The 18899-nt window shown below is 55.6% G+C and overlaps 1 protein-coding gene across 1 annotated transcript; it reads right to left on the reverse strand.

The window, feature by feature from the left end:
- Positions 1-1273: 1273 nt before the first annotated feature.
- YEATS4 (YEATS domain containing 4) lies at positions 1274-17609 on the reverse strand. Its single transcript, XM_078615651.1, has 7 exons — positions 17221-17609; positions 14253-14372; positions 12848-12914; positions 11047-11141; positions 6699-6797; positions 4932-5019; positions 1274-2996 (listed from the first exon to the last, which is right to left on the reverse strand). The coding sequence occupies exons 1-7, from the start codon at positions 17272-17274 to the stop codon at positions 2818-2820; spliced, it is 702 nt and encodes a 233-aa protein (XP_078471777.1). The 5' UTR covers positions 17275-17609; the 3' UTR covers positions 1274-2817.
- Positions 17610-18899: the final 1290 nt, after the last annotated feature.

The following is an 18899-nucleotide window of genomic DNA, read 5'->3' on the forward strand; positions in this document are numbered from 1 at the left end:
CGAACTTCTTTCGCGCCGTACGTGAGCCGAGCGTTGCTAATCGGTGGTGCGGGGGAGGGGGTGGGGCAACGAACGTAACAAGCAGTTGTAGATGTTTCAGTGTAGATGTAAAAGTAGCATCGTAGCATCCCGGCAGCGCCCGGCGCTCGCTGACGATCCGCAGCTCCTCGACGAGAATCGGTTCAACTCGACGCGTCAATTCGACGCGCAGCGATCGCCGGGGCGGAGCGAGCGAGACGGCGGGAGAGCGAACGCTTGGAACGCTGCGATTTGGTCCTCCTGGCTACTACCGGCAGACATTGACCCGCGCGACCGAATGTTGACGACCACGGGAACGCAAACAGCGCGGAGAGCGAATATCTTCGACGTCAATGAAGACCTTGGCGTGCACGCGGTCTCAAAAATCTCGAGGGGGTTACCTGCCGACAAGGAAGACAGCTGACATTTGGTGGCGCAGGTCGGTTTTAGGACACAAAAACACATTCCTGCTGCGGAGGGAGATGGTAGGAACGTTGGGTTGCTCGGTCAATGGCCAGGGTCAATGGCGGCGTGGTGTATTCCGCAAATATGGTCGACTGTGAGGGCGGGCACAAGCCGGCGTGAGGAGGTTAAACGTTGCGTTTTATAAGGGCACCACGGGGTGACCAGCCCCTCCCCAACCAGCCCCACCCTCCCCACCCAGCCCCTCCCCACCCTCCCCACCCTCGCCACCCAGCCCCTCCCCACCCTCCCCACCCACTCCCCACCCTCCCCATCCAGCCCCTCCCCACCCTCCCCACCCAGCCCCTCCCCACCCAGCCCACTCCCCACCCACCCAGCCCCTCCCCACCCTCCCCACCCCGCCCCACCCAGCCCCTCCCCACCCAGCCCACTCCCCACCCAGCCCACTCCCCACCCACCCAGCCCCTCCCCACCCAGCCCCTCCCTCCCCACCCAGCCCCTCCCTGCACGACGGACACAATAATCCCCTGTGGGCTGGTGTAACCAGGAGGTCCCTACCAGTAACAGGAGAGAGAAAATCTATCTGCGATGTGAATAAAGACCTTCATCTGTACGTGGCCTCAAGAATTTCGAGGGGGTTGACTTGCCGGCAAGGTAGGGAGCTGAAATTTAGTATCCAGGTAGTTTTTAAGACGCAAAAAACTCCCAAGAGTCGTAATTTTAAAGCCCCCAATTCTCGAGTTTAAGAGCCACACACACATACGCGTTTGTGCGATGCCGTTCAGGAGCCGTTGGCGCGAAATCAGATAAAATGTTAAGCGAGATCCACACCTGGGGGTTCTATCTTTTATTCGTTTTTTTGAGACATTTTCGATGCGAGCGTTTATTTGTTTTCGAACGGCGAAAAAAAGAATCGCGCATTATCCGGCGTTCACGTCCAAAGAGTTCGAAAACGCCACAAGGCACGAGAGCAACCCCCTCCTCCCCCTCGTAGACTATTAAGCTCGCGAAACTTTCTCGTTCTTTCTAAAAACAAAACGCGACGTTTTAAAACGAGCAGCTTCCCCATCGGCGGGAGAAGCGGGTAATGGCGGCCGTCGGCCATTTTGTTTGGTGGGATTTTAGCGACGAAAATTTGCGTGGAGTTCGTTGTTAAAAGTGTGGACTGATCGCCGACAAAGTGTAACAAACAAAAACCATCTCGGGTTCATCATCATCGTCGTCGTTATATTATCATTATACAGGGGTGAATTTCGATTTAAAGCTTTCGTGACTGCATGGATTCATACTATACACTACACTATACACTACTATACACTCCACTATACACTACACACTACACTACTATACACTACACTACTATACCCTACACTACTATACACTACACTACTATACCCTACACTACTATACACTACACTACTATACACCCTACACTACTATACACTACACTACTATACACTATACACTACACACTACACTACACTATACACTACACACTACACTACTATACCCTACACTACTATACACTACACTATACACTACACTATGCACTACTATACACTACACTATACACTACACTATACACTACACTACTATACACTACACTATATACTACACTGCTATACACTACACTATACACTACACTACTATACACTACTATACACTACACTATACACTACTATACACTACACTACTATACACTACACTGCTATACACTACACTGCTATACACTACACTGCTATACGACTATACACTACACTGTACTGCTATACACTAGACCAGGTAGCTTTTAGGACTCAAAAAAAACTCCGATATTCTTCATTTTAAACCCCCAAATCTCGCTTCCGTGGCCCGTTAGGAACCCGGCCGCACCGCAGGAGGCGAGTGGTGAGTCCGTGAGTGGCCACCGCCCCCATTGTTTGATTTACCACTTCCGTTCGTGTTTTGTCTCGGCCGCGGTTTTGGTAAGCCCACAAGCTGCTAACCCCTAGCCAGAATGAGTAAAAAACAAGCGTCGCTGGAGAGCTTCTTTGAAAAGTGTGACGAGTCTGTGGGTCTCTGCGTTGTGAGTCTGTGGGTCTCTGTGTGGTGAGTCTGTGGGTCTCTGTGTGGTGATTTTGTGTGGTGAGTCTGTGGGGTGACGAGTCTGTGGGTCTCTGTGATGAGTCTGTGGGTCTCTGTGATGAGTCTGTGGGTCTCTGTAGCGCTCCCCCATCTCTCCCCCCCCTTAGCTCTACTTGGCTCTCTCCGCGTGCTCGTGATGAGTCTGTGGGTCTCTGTGGGTCTCAGTGTGGTGAGTCTGTGGGTCTCTGTGATGAGTCTGTGGGTCTCTAGCTCTCCCCCTAGCTCCCCCTAGCTCCCCCATCTCTCCCCCCCTTAGCTCTCCTTGGCTCTCTCCGCGTGCTCGTGCGAGTCGAGGCGGCGCGCCGCGTCCCGGAAGTAGGCGATGGCCTCGCGCGACGTCTGCAGCCTCTCCTTGGCCTGGGAGATCTCCTCGCTGATCTTGCGGCGAGCAGCCTCCAGGCGCTCCCTCGTGCGCAGCTCCAACTCCATGACTAGCGGGGAGGGCGGGGAGGGGGAGAGGGGGGCGGGGGAGAGAGGGGGGGCAGAGGGAGAGAGAGGGGGGAGAGGAGAGAGGGGGGGGGGGGAGAGAGGGGGGAGAGGGGGGGGAGGGAGAGGGGGGAGAGGGGGAGGAGAGAGGGGGGGAGAGAGAGGGGGGAGAGAGAGGGGGGGAGAGAGAGGGGGGAGAGAGAGGGGGGAGACGGGAGGGAGAGAGGGGGGAGGGAGAGAGGGGGAGGAGAGATAGAGAGAGGGGGAGGGAGAGAGAGGGGGGGAGAGGGGGGGCAGGGGGGGGAGAGGAGAGGGAGAGAGAGGGGGGAGAGGGGGGGGAGAGAGGGGAGAGGCGGGGAGATATAGGGGAGGGGGAGAGGGGAGGGAGAGAGGGGGGAGGGAGAGGGGGGGGAGAGAGGGGGGGAGAGGGGGGAGGGGGGGGCAGGGGGGGGGAGAGGAGAGGGAGAGAGAGGGGGGGAGAGAGAGGGGGGAGAGGCGGGGAGATATAGGGGAGGGGGAGAGGGGGGAGAGGGGAGGGAGAGAGGGGGGAGGGAGAGGGGGGGGAGAGAGGGGGGAGAGAGGGGAGGGAGAGAGGGGGGAGAGAGGGGGGAGAGGGGAGGGAGAGAGGGAGGGGGGAGAGACGGGGAGAGACGGGGGATAGAGGGGAGGGAGAGAGGGGGAGAGGGGGGGGGGCAGAAGGGGGGAAAGGGGGAAGAGAGGGGGGAGAGGAGAGACGGGGGAGGGAGAGAGGGGGGAGAGGGGAGGGAGAGAGAGGGGGAGAGGGGGGGGCAGAAGGGGGGAAAGGGGGAAGAGAGGGGGGAGAGGAGAGACGGGGGAGGGAGAGAGAGGGGAGAGGGGAGGGAGAGAGGGGGGATAGAGGGGAGGGGGAGAGAGGGGAGGGGAGAGAGTGGGGGGAGAGAGGGGGAGGAGAGATAGAGAGAGGGGGGAGGGAGAGGGGGGGGGAGAGAGAGGGGGGGGGGGGGAGAGAGGGGGGGGGATAGAGGGGAGGGGGAGAGAGGGGGGGGGATAGAGGGGAGGGGGAGAGAGGCGGGGGGGATAGAGGGGAGGGGGAGAGAGGGGGGGGGATAGAGGGGAGGGGGAGAGAGGGGAGGGGGAGAGAGGGGAGGGGAGAGAGTGGGGGGAGAGAGGGGGAGGAGAGATAGAGAGAGGGGGGAGGGAGAGGGGGGGGGAGAGAGAGGGGGGGGGGAGAGAGGGGGGGGGGATAGAGGGGAGGGGGAGAGAGGGGGGGGGATAGAGGGGAGGGGGAGAGAGGCGGGGGGATAGAGGGGAGGGGGAGAGAGGGGGGGGGGATAGAGGGGAGGGGGAGAGAGGGGAGGGGGAGAGAGGGGAGGGGAGAGAGTGGGGGGAGAGAGGGGGAGGAGAGATAGAGAGAGGGGGGAGGGAGAGAGGGGGGGGAGAGAGAGGGGGGAGGGAGAGGGGGGGGGAGAGGGGAGGGAGAGGGGGGGGGGAGAGGGAGGGGGAGAGAGGGGAGGGGGAGAGGGGGGTGGTTTGCGCGCTGCGCTATGAACCTGGCAACACGAGGTTCCCGCTCACGTCCAACACGATTATCTGAACCGGTCCTGGGCCTCCCCTAGGTCGACTCGGCCTCAAACGAGTACCTGGTGCGTGGCCTTCGTAGGTGCTCGCTAAGAACATTTGCTCCGACAGTCCGTTAAGGCTACACGGGGGATCTTTATTAGTGTGTAGGTGTGTAAGTGACCTCCTGCCAGCAGGTGTGTGTGTGTAGGGGTGTGTGTGTGTGCGTGTGTGCGAGTGTGTAGGTGTGCGAGTGTGTAGGTGTGTGTGTGTGCGAGTGTGTAGGTGTGTGTACGAGCGTGTGTGAGTGTATGCGTAGTTGTGAGTAGGTGTGTAGGTGCGAGTGTGTGTGCGTGTGTAGGTGTGTGCGTGCATGTAGGTACGAGTGTGCGTGCGTCACCCACAGTCCGTCTCGTGCTTGTGAGCTCCGAGAGTGAGTTGCCGAGACGTCGTGAGGAGCTGCTGCATCATCGCCGTGGGGTCCTGGAAGATCTGGGGAGATGCGGAGACACGCAGACCGCAACTAGACCACGCGCTCGTTTTTAAATCCTTTATATTAAAAGTTCACTTGCTTGCTTGCTTGCGCGCTTACGACCGTGCAAATCTTTTGGTCGTTTTTTAACCCACTTCCCGTGATCCAATCGAGCTGACATTTTGCACACAGACTCGTTGTGGGTGACAATTTATTTTCGTGAAAATTTTTTCCCAAAATTTTCCACTTTTAGGAAAAAAAATATATATTTAATTACCAATTGCTTAATGGTGGCAAGCAATCATCTGACCCATAGGTGGCAGCCATCTCAAGCCAGAGGACGAGAGGACTCTAGCCGCCACGCATATAAAGGATTTATAGTGAAAAACTTTGTTTTTACGGGTTAATTTTTTATTGTTGCCAGCTAAGGCCCCGTGACCCCTGGCCATTACAACTGATAGCAGCTCCAACGAGCGGTGGCTTATCGCGTGGATATTTATAGCAGCAGCCAAATATTCTCAAACCAGAGATACACAGAGATCCACAGAGACCCATAGAGATCCACGGAGACCCACAGAGACCCACGGAGACCCACGGAGACCCACAGAGACCCACAGAGACCCAGACCCACGGAGACCCACAGAGACCCACAGAAATCCACGGAGACCCACGGAGACCCACGGAGACCCACAGAGACCCACAGAGACCCACAGAGACCTACAGAGACCCACAGAGACCCACAGAGACCCACGGAGATCCACGGAGACCCACAGAGACCCACAGAGACCCACGGAGACCCACAGAGACCCACAGAGACCCATAGAGATCCACGGAGACCCACAGAGACCCACAGAGACCCACAGAGACCCAGACCCACGGAGACCCACAGAGACCCACAGAAACCCACAGAGACTCAGAGAGACCCACAGAGACCCACAGAGACCCACAAAGACCCACATAGACCCACAGAGACCCACAGAGACCCACAGAGACCCAGACCCACGGAGACCCACAGAGACCCACAGAGACCCAGACCCACGGAGACCCACGGAGACCCACAGAGACCCACAGAGACCCACGGAGACCCACGGAGACCCACAGAGACCCAGATCCACGGAGACCCACCGTGGGTCTCCGTGGATTTCTGTGGGTCTCTGTGGGTCTCCGTGTGTCTTACTCTGACCCTGAGACTCACTCTGACTCTGAGTCTCACCCTGACCCTGAGACCCGGTCTCCCTGAGTCTCACTCTGACCCTGAGACCCAGTCTCCCTGAGTCTCACTCTCACCATGAGACCCGATCTCCGTGAGTCTCACTCTGACCCTGAGACCCAGTCTCCCCGAGTCTCGCTCTGACCCTGAGACCCGGTCTCCCTGAGACTCACTCTGACCATGAGACCCGGTCTCCCTGAGTCTCACTCTGATCCTGAGTCTCACCCTGACCCTGAGACCCGGTCTCCCTGAGTCTCACCCTGACCCTGAGACCCGGTCTCCCCGAGTCTCTCTCTGACCCTGAGACCCAGTCTCCCTGAGTCTCACTCTGAGTCTCACCCTGACCCTGAGACCCGGTCTCCCCGAGTCTCACTCTGACCCTGAGACCCGGTCTCCCCGAGTCTCACTCTGAGTCTCTCTCTGACCCTAAGATCCGCTCGGTCTCCCTGAGTCTCACCCTGACCCTAAGACCCGCTCGGTCTCCCTCACCATCTCATCGTAGAACTCCGACACGAGGCACTTCTTCCCTGTCAGCACGTTGCTGGTGGTGTCCGATTGGAAGAGTTTGAGGAGGTGGTACAGCGTCACCTGCAGCACAGCGTCACAACCGCACAGGCTCACAATGGGCGAGTCGCAAGATGCCCAGACCCGGACTCCCCGAGTCTCTACACTCCGAGTCTCTACACCCCGAGTCTCTACTAGACCCTGAGTCTCTACACCCCGAGTCTCTACTACACCCGAGTCTCTACACCCCGAGTCTCTACACCCCGAGTCTCTACTAGACCCTGAGTCTCTACTAGACCCTGAGTCTCTACAACACCCTGAGTCTCTACACCCCGAGTCTCTACACCCCGAGTCTCTACTAGACCCTGAGTCTCTACACCCCGAGTCTCTACAACACCCCGAGTCTCTACTAGACCCTGAGTCTCTACACCCCGAGTCTCTACACCCCGAGTCTCTACACCCCGAGTCTCTACTACACCCTGAGTCTCTACACCCCGAGTCTCTACTAGACCCTGAGTCTCTACACCCGAGTCTCTACAACACCCCGAGTCTCTACTAGACCCTGAGTCTCTACACCCCGAGTCTCTACACCCTGAGTCTCTACTAGACCCCGAGTCTCTACTAGACCCCGAGTCTCTACTAGACCCTGAGTCTCTACTAGACCCTGAGTCTCTACTACACCCTGAGTCTCTACACCCCGAGTCTCTACACCCCGAGTCTCTACACCCCGAGTCTCTACTAGACCCCGAGTCTCTACTACACCCCGAGTCTCTACTAGACCCCGAGTCTCTACTACACCCTGAGTCTCTACTAGACCCTGAGTCTCTACTAGACCCTGAGTCTCTACACCCCGAGTCTCTACTAGACCCCGAGTCTCTACACCCTGAGTCTCTACTAGACCCTGAGTCTCTACACCCCGAGTCTCTACTAGACCCCGAGTCTCTACAACACCCCGAGTCTCTACTAGACCCTGAGTCTCTACACCCCGAGTCTCTACTAGACCCCGAGTCTCTACTAGACCCCGAGTCTCTACACCCCGAGTCTTTACTAGACCCTGAGTCTCTACACCCCGAGTCTCTACACCCTGAGTCTCTACACCCCGAGTCTCTACTAGACCCCGAGTCTCTACTAGACCCCGAGTCTCTACTACACCCTGAGTCTCTACTAGACCCCGAGTCTCTACACCCCGAGTCTCTACACCCCGAGTCTCTACACCCTGAGTCTCTACTAGACCCTGAGTCTCTACTAGACCCTGAGTCTCTACTAGACCCTGAGTCTCTACTACACCCTGAGTCTCTACTAGACCCCGAGTCTCTACACCCCGAGTCTCTACACCCCGAGTCTCTACTAGACCCTGAGTCTCTACTAGACCCCGAGTCTCTACAACACCCCGAGTCTCTACTAGACCCTTAGTCTCTACTAGACCCTGAGTCTCTACACCCCGAGTCTCTACAACACCCCGAGTCTCTACTAGACCCTGAGTCTCTACTAGACCCCGAGTCTCTACACCCCGAGTCTCTACTAGACCCTGAGTCTCTACTAGACCCTGAGTCTCTACTAGACCCCGAGTCTCTACTAGACCCTGAGTCTCTACACCCCGAGTCTCTACTAGACCCTGAGTCTCTACTAGACCCTTAGTCTCTACTAGACCCTGAGTCTCTACACCCCGAGTCTCTACTAGACCCTGAGTCTCTACACCCCGAGTCTCTACTAGACCCTGAGTCTCTACTACACCCTGAGTCTCTACACCCTGAGTCTCTACACCCTGAGTCTCTACACCCTGAGTCTCTACTACACCCTGAGGCTCTACTAGACCCTGAGTCTCTACTAGACCCTGAGTCTCTACTAGACCCCGAGTCTCTACTAGACCCCGAGTCTCTACTAGACCCTGAGTCTCTACTAGACCCTGAGTCTCTACTACACCCTGAGTCTCTACACCCTGAGTCTCTACACCCCGAGTCTCTACTAGACCCCGAGTCTCTACAACACCCCGAGTCTCTACTAGACCCTGAGTCTCTACACCCCGAGTCTCTACTAGACCCCGAGTCTCTACTAGACCCCGAGTCTCTACACCCCGAGTCTCTACTAGACCCTGAGTCTCTACACCCCGAGTCTCTACACCCTGAGTCTCTACACCCCGAGTCTCTACTAGACCCCGAGTCTCTACTAGACCCCGAGTCTCTACTACACCCTGAGTCTCTACTAGACCCCGAGTCTCTACACCCCGAGTCTCTACACCCTGAGTCTCTACTAGACCCTGAGTCTCTACTAGACCCTGAGTCTCTACTAGACCCTGAGTCTCTACTACACCCTGAGTCTCTACTAGACCCCGAGTCTCTACACCCCGAGTCTCTACACCCCGAGTCTCTACTAGACCCTGAGTCTCTACTAGACCCCGAGTCTCTACAACACCCCGAGTCTCTACTAGACCCTTAGTCTCTACTAGACCCTGAGTCTCTACACCCCGAGTCTCTACAACACCCCGAGTCTCTACTAGACCCTGAGTCTCTACTAGACCCCGAGTCTCTACACCCCGAGTCTCTACTAGACCCTGAGTCTCTACTAGACCCTGAGTCTCTACTAGACCCCGAGTCTCTACTAGACCCTGAGTCTCTACACCCCGAGTCTCTACTAGACCCTGAGTCTCTACTAGACCCTTAGTCTCTACTAGACCCTGAGTCTCTACACCCCGAGTCTCTACTAGACCCTGAGTCTCTACACCCCGAGTCTCTACTAGACCCTGAGTCTCTACTACACCCTGAGTCTCTACACCCTGAGTCTCTACACCCTGAGTCTCTACACCCTGAGTCTCTACTACACCCTGAGTCTCTACTAGACCCTGAGTCTCTACTAGACCCCGAGTCTCTACTAGACCCCGAGTCTCTACTAGACCCCGAGTCTCTACTAGACCCTGAGTCTCTACTAGACCCCGAGTCTCTACAACACCCCGAGTCTCTACTAGACCCCGAGTCTCTACTAGACCCTGAGTCTCTACTAGACCCTGAGTCTCTACTACACCCTGAGTCTCTACACCCTGAGTCTCTACTACACCCTGAGTCTCTACTAGACCCTGAGTCTCTACTAGACCCTGAGTCTCTACTAGACCCTGAGTCTCTACTAGACCCTGAGTCTCTACTAGACCCTGAGTCTCTACTAGACCCTGAGTCTCTACACCCCGAGTCTCTACTAGACCCTGAGTCTCTACTAGACCCTGAGTCTCTACTAGACCCTGAGTCTCTACTAGACCCTGAGTCTCTACACCCTGAGTCTCTACTAGACCCTGAGTCTCTACACCCCGAGTCTCTACTAGACCCTGAGTCTCTACTACACCCTGAGTCTCTACACCCCGAGTCTCTACACCCTGAGTCTCTACTAGACCCGAGTCTCTACTAGACCCTGAGTCTCTACTACACCCTGAGTCTCTACACCCTGAGTCTCTACTAGACCCTGAGTCTCTACACCCCGAGTCTCTACTAGACCCTGAGTCTCTACTAGACCCTGAGTCTCTACTAGACCCTGAGTCTCTACTAGACCCTGAGTCTCTACACCCTGAGTCTCTACTAGACCCTGAGTCTCTACACCCCGAGTCTCTACTAGACCCTGAGTCTCTACTACACCCTGAGTCTCTACACCCCGAGTCTCTACACCCTGAGTCTCTACTAGACCCGAGTCTCTACTAGACCCTGAGTCTCTACTACACCCTGAGTCTCTACACCCCGAGTCTCTACTAGACCCTGAGTCTCTACTAGACCCGAGTCTCTACTAGACCCTGAGTCTCTACTACACCCTGAGTCTCTACACCCCGAGTCTCTACACCCTGAGTCTCTACTAGACCCGAGTCTCTACTAGACCCTGAGTCTCTACTACACCCTGAGTCTCTACACCCCGAGTCTTTACACCCTGAGTCTCTACTAGACCCCGAGTCTCTACTAGACCCTGAGTCTCTACTACACCCCGAGTCTCTACTAGACCCTGAGTCTCTACTACACCCTGAGTCTCTACACCCCGAGTCTCTACTACACCCCGAGTCTCTACGACACCCTGAGTCTCTACTACACCCCGAGTCTCTACTAGACCCCGAGTCTCTACTAGACCCTGAGTCTCTACGACACCCTGAGTCTCTACACCCCGAGTCTCTACTACACCCCGAGTCTCTACTACACCCCGAGTCTCTACACCCCGAGTCTCCATGATTGGGTCTCTGCGTGTCTCTGTGAGTCTCTGCGTGTCTCTGCGTGTCTCTGTGAGTCTCTGCGTGTCTCTGTGAGTCTCTGCGTGTCTCTGCGTGTCTCTGCGTGTCTCTGTGAGTCTCGCGTGACACTGTCTCTCTCACCGGCCTCTCGTTGGGGTCAATGAAGAATATTTTGATGATGACCTCAAACTCGCCCCAGCCTGTCTCTGTGATCTCATAGGGCGGCTTTGTCACCACTACACAGACACACGGAGACACACGCAGAGACACACGCAGAGACACAGACACACAGAGAGACACAGACACACACACAGACAGACATGGAGAGACATGGAGAGAGAGATATACATAGGGCGGTTTTGTCACCACTACACAGACACACGGAGACACACGCAGAGACACACACAGAGACAGAGACACACAGAGAGACAGAGACACACAGAGACAAAGAGACACACAGAGAGACAGAGACAGAGAGACACGGAGAGAGAGATATACATAGGGCTGCTATGTCACCACTCCACAGACACACAGAAAGACAGAGAGACACGGAGAGACAGAGACGGAGAGACACAGAGAGACACACAGAGAGACAGAGACAGAGAGACACACAGAGAGACAGACAGAGAGACACGGAGAGACAAAGACGGAGAGACAGACACAGAGAAACAGAAATCGTTACAGAGACACAGAGATAGATACAGAGACGCAGAGAGACACAGAGAGACACATACATATACGCATAGATATATACAGTGAGTGATTGGTGAGTGGTGAGTGAGTAGTCAGTGAGTGGTGAGTGAGTGGGGTGTGGTGAGTGAGTAGTGAGTGGTGAGTGTGTAATGAGTGAGTGGTGAATGGCGAGTGAGTGACGAGTGAGTGTGTAATGAATGAGTGAGTGGTGCGTGCGTGGTGAGTGAGTGGTGAGTGAGTGAATGAATGAGTGGTGGGTGAGTGGTGAGTGAGTGAATGAGTGAGTGGTGAGTGAGTGGTGAGTGAGTGAGTGGTGAGTGAGTGGTGAGTGTGTAATGAATGAGTGGTGAGTGCGTGGTGAGTGAGTGGTGAGTGAGTGGTGAGTGAGTGAATGAGTGAGTGATGAGTGAGTGGTGAGTGAGTGGTGAGTGAGTGGTAAGTGTGTAATGAGTGAGTGGTGAGTGAGTGGTGAGTGAGTGGTGAGTGAGTGAGTGCGTGGTGAGTGAGTGGTGCGTGCGTGGTGAGTGAGTGGTGAGTGAGTGGTGAGTGAGTGGTCAGTGTGTAATGAGTGAGTGGTGAGTGAGTGGTGAGTGAGTAATGAGTGGTGAGTGAGTGGTGAGTGAGTGAGTGGTGAGTGAGTAGTGTGAGTGAGTGATGAATGAGTGAGTGGGTGGGTGAGTGAGTGAGTGGGTGGGTGAGTGAGTGGGTGAGTGAGTGGTGAGTGAGTGGTGAGTGAGTGTGTAATGAATGAGTGAGTGGGTGGGTGGATGAGTGGGTGCGTGCGTGGTGAGTGAGTGGTGAGTGAGTGAATGAGTGAGTGGTGAGTGAGTGGTGAGTGAGTGGTGAGTGAGTGGTCAGTGTGTAATGAGTGAGTGGTGAGTGCGTGGTGAGTGAGTGGTGAGTGAGTGCGTGAGTGCGTGGTGAGTGAGTGGTGAGTGTGTAATGAGTGAGTGGTGAGTGAGTGAGTGGTGAGTGAGTAGTGTGAGTGAGTGATGAATGAGTGAGTGAGTGGGTGGGTGGGTGAGTGAGTGTGTGGGTGAGTGGGTGGGTGAGTGAGTGGGTGAGTGAGTGGTGAGTGCGTGGTGAGTGAGTGTGTAATGAATGAGTGAGTGGGTGGGTGGATGAGTGGGTGCGTGCGTGGTGAGTGAGTGGTGAGTGAGTGAATGAGTGAGTGGTGAGTGAGTGGTGAGTGAGTGGTGAGTGTGTAATGAGTGAGTGGTGAGTGCGTGGTGAGCGAGTGGTGAGTGACCTCTGAGTGGGTTAGCGTAGCTTTCATGCAGCTTGAACTGAATCTTTTTAATGTACGTTGACATATCCTGCAGACACAGACACAAAGACACAAAGACAAAGGTCCCCCGTGTAGCCTGAACAGACTGTCGGGGCAAGTGCTGTTAGCGAGTAGCAGCACCTACAAATACCGGCAAAGTGGCACACAGAGGGGGTGGGTGGCCAGCACCACGCCCGGCCGCCTTTGTCTCCCCAGTGGCGATGTTTACTACACACCGCACCAGGTACTCGTTTGAGGCCGAGTCGACCTAGGGGAGGCCCAGGACCGAACTCGGGTCGCCGGGTTCGTAGCGCAGCGTAGCGCTGACCGCTATCACCACCGCACCCCAAAGACAAAGACGCACACACTGATGTGTGGGTCTCCCTGCGTGTCCCCATGTGTCCCCGTGTCTCCCCGCATCTACCCGTCTCCCCGTGTCTCCCCGTGTCTCCCCGTGTCTCCCCGTGTCTCCCCGCATGTCTCCCCGTGTCTCCCCGCGTGTCTCCCCGTGTCTCCCCGTGTCTCCCCGTGTCTCCCCGCATGTCTCCCCGCGTCTCCCCGCGTGTCTCCCCGTGTCTCCCCGCGTGTCCCCGTGTCTCCGTGTCTCCCCGTGTCTCCCCGCATGTCTCCCCGTGTCTCCCCGCGTGTCTCCCCGTGTCTCCCCGCGTGTCCCCATGTCCCCGTGTCTCCCCACGTCTCCCCACGTCTCCCCGTGTCTCCCCGTGTCTCCCCGTGTCTCCCCACGTCTCGCCGTGTCTCCCCACGTCTCCCCGTGTCTCCCCGTGTCTCCCCGCGTGTCACCGTGTCTCCCCACGTCTCCCCGTGTCTCCCCGTGTCTCCCCACGTCTCCCCGTGTCTCCCCGTGTCTCCCCGCGTCTCCCCGCGTCTCCCCGCGTCTCCCCGTGTCTCCGTGTGTCTCCCCGCGTCTCCCCGCGTGCCCCCATGTCTCCCCGTGTCTCCCCGTGTGTCCCCGTGTCTCCCCGCGTGTCCCCGTGTCTCCGTGTGTCTCCCCGTGTCTCCCCGCGTCTCCCCGCGTCTCCCCGCGTGTCCCCGTGTCTCCCCACGTCTCCCCGCGTCTCCCCGCGTCTCCCCGCGTCTCCCCGCGTCTCCCCACGTCTCCCCGTGTCTCCCCGCGTCTCCCGCGTCTCCCCGTATCTCCCCGTGTCTCCCCGCGTCTCCCCACGTCTCCCCGTGTCTCCCCGCGTCTCCCCGTGTCTCCCCACGTCTCCCCGTGTCTCCCCGTGTCTCCCTGTGTCTCCCCGTGTCTCCCCGCGTGCCCCCATGTCTCCCCATGTCTCCCCGTGTCTCCCCACGTGTCCCCACGTCTCCCCGTGTCTCCCCATGTCTCCCCGTGTCTCTCCGTGTCTCCCCGCGTGTCTCCCCGCACCTCGTTCTTGAAGGGCTTCACATAGACCGTCCACTGGTGCGTGTGCCCGTCCTCGTCTCGCTTCTTGCCGAAGTAGCGCGCCGTGTTGCCGTACACCAGCGGCTTCACGATCGTCACGCCCTGCCAGCCACCACAACCACCGCAACAACCACAAACACCACAATCACCACCACAACCACCAACAGCAATCACAACCACCACAACCACAACCACCGCAACAACCACCGCCATGCCCTGTTAAACAACCACAACCACCAACAACAACCAACAACAACCACCACAACCACCGCAACAACCACCGCCATGCCCTGTTAAACAACCACAACCACCAACAACAACCAACAACAACCACCACAACCACCGCAACAACCACCGCCATGTCCTGTTATACAACCACAACAACCACAACCACCACAACCACCGCAACAACCACCGCAACAACCACCGCCATGTCCTGTTAACCAACCACGACCACCAACAACAACCACAACCACCACGACCACCAACAACAACCACAACCACCACGACCACCGCAACAACCACCGCCATGCCCTGTTAAACAACAACCACCACCACCGCAACCACCAACAACAACCACCACGACCACCACCACAACCACCGCCATGCCCTGTTAAACAACAACCACAACAACCAACAACCACAACCACCACAACCACCGCAACAACCACCACAACCACCGCAACAACCACCGCCATGTCCTGTTAAACAACCACAACCACCACAACCAACAACAACTACCACAACCACCACGACCACCACCACAACCACCGCCATGCCCTGTTAAACAACCAACATCCACCACAACCACCAACAACAACCACCAACAACAACCACCACGACCACCGCAACAACCACCGCCATGCCCTGTTAAACAACAACCACCACCACAACCACCAACAACAACCACCACGACCACCGCCGTGCCTTGTTAAACAACCACAACCACCAACAACCAACAACAACCACCACAACCACCACCATGCCCTGTTAAACCACAACCACCAACAACAACCACCACGATCACCGCAACAACCACCGCCATGCTCTGTTAAACAACAACCACCACCACAACAACCACAACAGCAGCAGCAGCCACCAAGTGGGCGTGACGTCACCACGGCGCTTGTGCCAGGCTAGGTGCAGGAGGTCACGGGATAGACCCAGGTGCTATGAGTTTGACTGCTGTGCCAGGCTAGGTGCAGGAGGAGGTCACGGGACAGACCCAGGTGCTGTGGGTTGACTGCTGTGCCAGGCTAGGTGCAGGAGGTCACAGGACAGACCCAGGTGCCGTGGGTTGACTGCTGTGCCAGGCTAGGTGCAGGAGGAGGTCACGGGACAGACCCAGGTGCTGTGGGTTGACTGCTGTGCCAGGCTAGGTGCAGGTCACAGGACAGACCCAGGTGCCGTGGGTTGACTGCTGTGCCAGGCTAGGTGCAGGAGGAGGTCACGGGACAGACCCAGGTGCTGGGGGTTTGACTGCTGTGCCCACAAACTCACCCACACACTCACTCACCCACCCACACACTCACCCACCCACACATCCACACACTTACCCACCTACTCACACACCCATACACTCACCCACTCACACATCCACACACTCACCGACCTACACACTCACCCACCCACTCACACACCCACACACTCACTCATACACTCACCCACACACTCACCCACACACTCACCTACCCACTCACACACCCATACACTCACCCACTCACACACTCACTCACCCACACCCTCACCCACCCACTCACACACCCACACACTCACCCACACACTCACCCACACACTCACCCACCCACACACCCACCCACACACTCACCCACACACTCACCCACCCACACACTCACCCATCAGTCCTTCGCTTCTATAATCCATGCAAGTTGTATTGATGCTGATGCTGCTAATCAATGAATGTTGGTGATGCTGCCGATGACACTGCTGCTGATATGAACAATGTTGCTGATGATGATCCTGCTGATATTGCTGATACTGATGATGCTGATGATGCTGTTGGTGATAGTGATTGGTGATGGTGGTGGTGGTGGTGATGGTGGTTGGTGATGTTGCTGCTGCTGCCGATTCTGCCGATGATGCTACTGCCGCTGATGCTGCTGCTGATGATGATGCTGCTGATGATGATGCTGCTGATGCTGCTGATGCTGCTGATGCTGCTGCTAATGATGATGCTGCTGATGCTGCTGCTAATGATGCTGCTGATGCTGCTGCTGATGCTGCTGCTTCTGCTGCTGATGCTGCTGCTTCTGCTGCTGATGCTGTTGATGATGCTGCTGCTGATGCTAACGCTGCTGATGATGCTGATGATGCTGCTGCTAATGATGATGCTGCTACTGCTAATGATGATGCTGCTACTGATGATGCTGCTGATTCTGCTGCTGATGCTGCTGCTGCTACTGCTAATGATGATGCTGCTACTGATGATGCTGATGATGGTGCTGCTGCTGATGATGCTGCTGATTCTGCTGATGATGATGCTGCTGCTAATGATGATGCTGCTGCTGATTCTGCTGCTGATGATGCTGCTGCTGCTAATGATGATGCTGCTTCTGCTGATGCTGCTGATGATGCTGCTGCTGCTGCTGCTGATTCTGCTGCTGCTGTTGATTCTGCTGCTGCTGATGCTGCTGATGATGATTCTGCTGCTGCTGCTGATGATGCTGATGATGCTGCTGCTGCTGATGATGATTCTGCTGCTGCTGCTGATGATGCTGATGATGCTGCTGCTACTGCTGATTCTGCTGCTGCTAATGATGATGCTGCTGATTCTGCTGCTGATGCTGCTACTCATGATGCTTCTGATTCTGCTGATGGTGCTGCTGCTGATGGTGCTGCTGCTGATGGTGCTGCTGCTGATGATGCTGCTGCTGATGCTGCTGCTGATTCTGCTGCTACTGGCTCCGCGCGTCTCGCCCCGCGCCCTCACCTTGACTCTCCCTCCTGAGTCTGGCCCGAACTCTGCCATGCGACTCTTGTACATGACTGACCGGGGGTACCCCGGGAAAGAACAGGGGGGGGAGGCACTCGGGCCTCCTCTCCCTACCCGGGGAGGGCGCGAGGCGGCCCGCGGGGAAACTAGGCGAGGAGCCCCCCCCCTCCCCCACCACCACCTCGCCCCTTCACTCGCGCGCGCGCGGTCGTTTCGTCCGCTCGATTGTAAAAAAATGAAAGAAAATCGATCAAGAGTCGATGGCTGTCGTCCCTTTGCCAAAGATTAATTATTTGTAGATTTTTAATCGAAGAGAATAAAATCCGTAACGCATTGGAAACGTGTGTGTATGGGTCGAATCGATTCCTCGATACTAACTTAGTGAACGGATGTGGTTCGATTCCTACCGCGTTTCTTAACGCGCGTGTCGATTCTTGAAGCGTGGGGAATCGATTCCTCTTGTGTTGGAGACGTGAATGAAGGTGGTTTAATCGCGATCAGAATCGACCGTATCGATTCCAGCGAACAGGGACAAACCGCACGGTGGTAGCATTGAGGCTAGGAGGCACCGAGGTTTCTTCTAGATTTGAAGCTTTCGTGACTGCAAGGATTCATACTCTTTGGTTTTTTCGGCAAAGTCACGTAGGTAAAAAAATTAAATAACATTTTAAATGAAATAAAATTAAAATTAAATGAAATTTAAAATACATTTTTAAATAAAATAAAATTTAAAATAAAATATCAAATAAAATTTAGTTGCTTTATTTTATTTTTTTACCTGCGTGACTTTACCGAAAAAAACCAAAGGGCACGAGGTCACTTTAACACAAAATTAATAATATTTTTAAAAACTTTTTTAAAAACACGCTTTAATGAAATGTAACCGTACTAATAATGGAAGAACTCAACGACTCCAGGAAGTGGACCCCGAAGCTTGCCATAACGTAAGGGGACCGTGCTGATTTACCAGCCAACGTCAGTTGACCGTGGACAATTAGACCCAAGCCGAAACATAAAAAAAATATGTTTAAAAATATTTGTTTTTTTTTAATGATAGAATATGGTATTTAAATTTCGATTTAAAGCTTTCGTGACTGCAGGGATTCATCTTCTTGGTTCTTTCGGTAAAGTCACGTAGAAGGGAAGTAATAAAATAATAAAAATAAAACATAATAAAATAAATTCTCACGACGTTTCGGCCACAACGCAAGCAGCCGTCCTCAGGTGAAAACCAGGTCTTGTCATCAGTATGACATAAGTATACCAAGTTTGCAGTCTATACCACGTTGGGAAGTAGGTTAAATTTGAGTTGCAAGATTTGAGGATACAACAGAGTGAGTTGAATAAAAGCGTGTAATAAACAAACATTCCTGCGGAGGGAGCTGGTAGGAACGTTGGGTTGCTCGGTCAATGGCCTGCAGGGTCAACGGCGGCGTGGTGTATTCCGCAAATATGGCCGACTGTGAGGGCGGGCACAAGCCGCCGTGAGTAGGTTAAACGTAGAGTTTTATAAGGGCACCACGGGGTGACCAGCCCCTTCCCACCCAGCCCCACTCTCCCCAGCCCCTCCCCACCCAGCCCCTCCTTGCACGACGGACGGACACAATAATCCCCTGTGGGCTGGTGTAACCAGGAAGTTCCTACCAGTGTAGTGACATAAGAAGGGAGGGGCTGCT

Source organism: Lampetra planeri, chromosome 48 (genome assembly GCF_965212315.1).
Source record: "Lampetra planeri chromosome 48, kcLamPlan1.2.h2, whole genome shotgun sequence".
NCBI lineage: Eukaryota > Metazoa > Chordata > Hyperoartia > Petromyzontiformes > Petromyzontidae > Lampetra > Lampetra planeri.

Bases quoted from the DNA above. Each gene is read 5' to 3' on its own strand.
- YEATS4 (XM_078615651.1), bottom strand. From the start codon at position 17,274: ATGTACAAGAGTCGCATGGCAGAGTTCGGGCCAGACTCAGGAGGGAGA. The intron at 14,373-17,220 runs GTGAGGGCGCGG...GGTGGCTGGCAG, and splicing joins ACTCAGGAGGGAGAGTCAAG to GGCGTGACGATCGTGAAGCC. The intron at 11,142-12,847 runs GTCACTCACCAC...GTGTCTGTGTAG, and splicing joins CTACGCTAACCCACTCAGAG to TGGTGACAAAGCCGCCCTAT.